General features: G+C 43.5%; 1 protein-coding gene across 1 annotated transcript in view; it reads left to right on the top strand.

The window, feature by feature from the left end:
* The first annotated feature begins 2,410 nt into the window (after positions 1 to 2,410).
* Positions 2,411 to 4,797, top strand: part of LOC126399813 (synaptopodin 2-like protein) — a 23,402-nt gene continuing 21,015 nt past the window's right edge. Inside the window, exon 1 of the mRNA XM_050060089.1 lies at positions 2,411 to 2,677. Within this exon, the coding sequence (XP_049916046.1) occupies positions 2,576 to 2,677 (102 nt within the window). The 5' untranslated portion in view covers positions 2,411 to 2,575. The remainder of the gene's footprint in view (positions 2,678 to 4,797) is intronic.

Raw genomic sequence — 4,797 nt, forward strand, 5'->3', positions numbered from 1 at the left:
AGTCCGCCCCCGTTTTATATTAATTTATATATCAATGAAAAATAAAATCTGTGTTACTAAATTCTTACATTTTTACATGTATCTCACCATAGCAAGTTGGAAGTTGACATATTCTGCCATATATGAAGAGGGGAGACTCTCTGGAATCTGGCAATATAAAAACCATGATATGGTTTAATCCGTCCCTGCACCAAGGACACGTACCATGATATGGTTTAATCCGTCCCTGCACCAAGGACACGTTTGATCTCAAGATGGTGTGCATCATTTTGTTTCCATGTTAAATGACATGTGTCCTAAAATGATGTGAAACAGTGTGCAACAGGCTATGAGGTACGTTTTTTCTCATTGTGTCGGTGTGTCAGAGGTGTAACCAGTCAGCAGCAATGTGTATATAAACCTCATACTGGTAGATCTTTACCCACTACATACAATTTTTGTTTTATTGCACACTTGCTTTAACACTGTAAACGTGTGTTTTCCATGCCAATAAAGCCCCCTTTAACTGAACGGAACTAAACCCTCCAGTATTACAAGGCAGTGCACCCACGTTACACAATAAGGTGTCAATGTACCGTTAGTTTCTGTTTAAATAAAGGTTGTGCTGCGTTTTGTCGGGACTGAACGCAGCCCAGCATTTCTCTCTAAACGCAGCAAGAGCAGAGTGAGATACTGCTTGTGCTGCTGGAGCACCAGTGTACACTGTGATGTGTTTCCTCACATAGAAAAGAAAAGAGAGTCAGAAAAACGGAAAGGGAAAGAAGGCAAACTGACTTTGTAAAAAGAAAATTTCAAAAGGTGCGTGAGAGAGACGTGGATCAGGAGGGGAAGGGCAGGGGGCCCACAGAAACTGTCTATGCACAGGGCCCAGAATCTGGTGCTACGCCCCTGGTCACAAGTGTGTAATAAAGCATAAAACTGTTCATTTCATGTTTTCACGGTAGGTTTAACTGTACCAGTATTAGTCTACGCACATCAGATAATTATATTAATTGTAAAATAAGAAACCAAAGTATATCAGTATGCATGGTACCTTTGGAACCAACAGTAACCCTTCAGACATGGTACCTAGACCCTAGAGTTTCCACTGCAAACAGTACTCTTAAATGTGGGCGGGGTTGTTGTCACTCACTGCTCCGTCCAGCACTCACTGTATTTCCTCCTTTATTAGTCTGCACCTCGTTTATCGTCCACAGAACGAGGCTGCACGCCAACATTTTCAGAACAAAATAAAACAGGCTGCAGTGAGAGTCTCTCTCCATGGGATATTTAAAAATAGCAGGTTTGTGCATTTAGTCCTTCTCAGGCAAGCTCAGGGGTTTAGTGTTGCTGGAGCCCACAGGAACAACACTCCACTACGCTTTTTTTTTTCAAGTGAGGATTAGAATATATGCAGTTCACATAACCCGGCCAAAATTAATACATATAAACACTTGAAGATCCACTCATCACTAAAAGTGTATGTCATATAAAAACTAAAGTGATGGTCAGAGTTGTCACAGTGAAATTTAAGGTGTGCTGATGGATTCACGTCGTCACCTCATGCATTGAGTAACATTACAAGTTAACGTTCCACCTTAAAAGTCACCGGCAGTCGGCCCAGTGAATTAAGTTATTTTGTTCTCAGACTCCAGCTGCCGTGAGAGGCAGCAAAACATCCTTTCATTTTATAGTTACAGTTTACTAATAAAACTCTCCACAGTATGAAGAGTGGTTACATGAGCCTCAAAAGCCTCAGACAGTCAGATGGGCCAAGTCATTTTTGGCTAACTAAACTCTGTAATACTCCTGTGCAGCATCGGAGGTGTTGAAGCTGATGAGCAGTAGCCTGAGAGCCAGTATTTATCATCTTCCCAACACTGCAGGAGGGCTTGCCAACTTAGAGCCTGCCCCTCGTTGACTACTGTCTTAATGCTTTGCCTGGGAAAGTGTTTTCCTTGACAGCTGAAGGATCAAAAATTATATTTCCTAGGAAGTCACTAGAGCACAACTCCCTCTATTCTGACGCCAATAAAATGTATGCACGGTGAACCAACTGAAATTCCTAAAATATTTATATCTAAGGTTGGGGTGCTGTGGTTAGATGAAGACAAATCTGTGAGCCGCGGCTGCTGGACAGACCGGCTTAGCTGGGGTCAAAGAGGGAGTGGTGATGGTGGTTATTTCGGGATTGTATATCAGCAAGCATCCCGTCCTGTACAGAGTGCTTGAGAGTGACATGGCAAGTGTTGAATACAAGTGAGGATGCACGCACACACACACACACACACACACACACACACACACGCACGCACACACACACACACACACACACACACACACACGCACTTCTGCCCCTTCTCACCCTCCTGAGCTCCCACCCTCCGACACAGCATTCCAGTGTAAGCAGATGAAAGCCAGCCACCCCCTGTCTCCTCATGGGTGGAGTGATTCGTCGTGGTCACAGAGAGGAGCGGGAGGCAGGAGACTCACACACTCACATTCGCAGAGTGTGAGGAACTGAAGACGGGGGGAGAGCAACTTACAGTACGCACAGTCACACTCGCACACAGCAGGCTGTGAGCTCGGAGCAGGGATGGTAGCAGAGGAGATTGTGGTCTCCCTCTCAGGAGGTTCCCCGTGGGGCTTCAGACTACAGGGAGGAGCAGAGCAGCAAAAACCTCTACAGGTGGCCAAGGTACAGTGGAGCCTACGTGTGTGTGTATGTGTGTGTGTGTGTGTGTGTGTGTGCATACAGTATGGTGCAGAAAAGACGTACTGCCAAGGTGGTAACATGAGTAGATGGGTTTAATAGAGACTGCAGCTGTTAATTGCAGTCTGCGGCTTTAATGGTCAGTCTTGTGGTTTGCTATGTTTGTAATTCAAGCTTTTATTTAGAAACTTTACAGTCGGCATAAAATCTGAATAAATGAATCGTTACTTTGGTGTGGCTATGAGCTTAAATCTGATGCTTATCAGTATTTCTAGGGTGTAGAAAACAAAACACAAGTACTCTTGTCGGTGTAATCGTCGAGCTTCAGTATATGTACTTTCACCTGTAGTTTGTTTTCAGCTAGTTTTTTAAAGTCAGGACTTTGGAGATCATCACTGAATTGGAGAGGGGTAAGTTTGATAGGTGAAGTCATGTTTAAATATTTATAATCAGGATGTCTTTTCACATTAAACTTCTGTATCTGAGTAATTGTTACTCAGGGAAAAATGCCAATTTTCCTCTGTTATTTAAGTAGTTTTGATTTTGCTTGGACTTTTGGTCACGTCCACATACGACGCAAAAGGTACCCAGGGTGCGTTGGTTGTTGACGTTCTGGGACACCCTGTCAAGTTCTCTTCTTTCAAGATACACTTCCGTTTTTACAGCGTTTACATACAGTCTCTTTCAAAATAAACGTGCTAGGATGGTACAACACTACAAAAGCACGTGGCTAGGTTTAGGAAAAAAAGAACACCGTTTGGCTTTTGAATCTTACGGGACACGAACACTGCTCTCTCGGGTGAAAGTCGGTGTTTGTTTGACCCATCCATCCATCCATCCCTTTCGCTGCTTTTACTTTCGCCCTTGTCCCGCTGTGTTTCCCCCTGACACCGCCAGGCACTGTTAAACTATAACAGCAAGCGGGCACGTATTATGCCGACGTTAAAGGACGCCTTCTTTGGTGGTTTCTGATGCTGCATGTCACTGCCCAAGCGCCAGATTTCAGCGACTTCAGAGAGAGTCCAAGCTCTAGACTCTGGTATTTAGAAATCCCACAGTTATCATTTTCAGTACCGTCAAAAATACAGATACTCCTCTTTCTGTTAAACTGATACGGTCGGAGATGCTGCATTCAGGGAATGTATTGTAGTGCACACCACATGCCACCAGAGGTCGGTCTCTACTGGTGGAGCAGACAGTTGTGATGAAAGATAAAGATGTGGGGATAACGTTACAGGACTAGTTAAAAAAAGCCTCTGCCCCTGTTTGGAGTATTGCCACATACAACTTTATCTTGAGATGATGTTTTCAGCTACAAAAGCAGTCTATTAGCCACAAGATTTTAGTCATGACTTCATCTCCGTTCAGCACGCTGATATGTCTGTATCCGCCGCATTGACAAGTGTCATTGGATCCTCCTGCAACTTATTTCCTATCTATTCATTATCCTTTGGGCCATGAGTCTTAAAACCCAGCAAGACTTGTCTAAGTAAGGTAATTGTATTTTCACAAATACCACTACATGCTGCATACCTCACTGAATACAATACCATCTAGGCCTAGCTCTGACCACAAGTCATCTTCTCTCTACAACGGCACCTCTGGGATACACTACAGTTTTCTTGTGCTCATATGGCTGCAGCCAATTTAGGTTTCCCCTGTTGTGATTCATCTGGGTTTGTGGGTCGGAGAACAGTGTGAACAGCATGTTTAGGGGTTGATCTTGACTCGGGTTTCATTGCTGCATCCTGATGGGAATCATAGAGTATCAAGGACTAGCAGGAGTTTCTTTTAAATAGGTCGTTGTACAGTGCATACATGTGCACACATTCCATTGTATGCGCACAATTACACATATGCAACATGCTAGAGGTGCAACAATTGATTGATTAGTTGTCAGCTATTAAATTAACTAGTCCATACCCATTGGTAGCTTTGTCACCTTCTACCTATGCCAATCCTCAATGCCTATGTGCAGTTTCACATAGATTGACCACGTCAGTGAGTAGAAAAACGTGGGACAGACAGAATGACTGTGATTATGTACAGCATACCATACCATGACTTAGTCATACCAAAAATTAGAAAAACAAACAAACATTTAC

The sequence above is a fragment of the Epinephelus moara genome, chromosome 13 (genome assembly GCF_006386435.1).
Source record: "Epinephelus moara isolate mb chromosome 13, YSFRI_EMoa_1.0, whole genome shotgun sequence".
Classification (NCBI taxonomy): Eukaryota; Metazoa; Chordata; class Actinopteri; order Perciformes; family Serranidae; genus Epinephelus; species Epinephelus moara.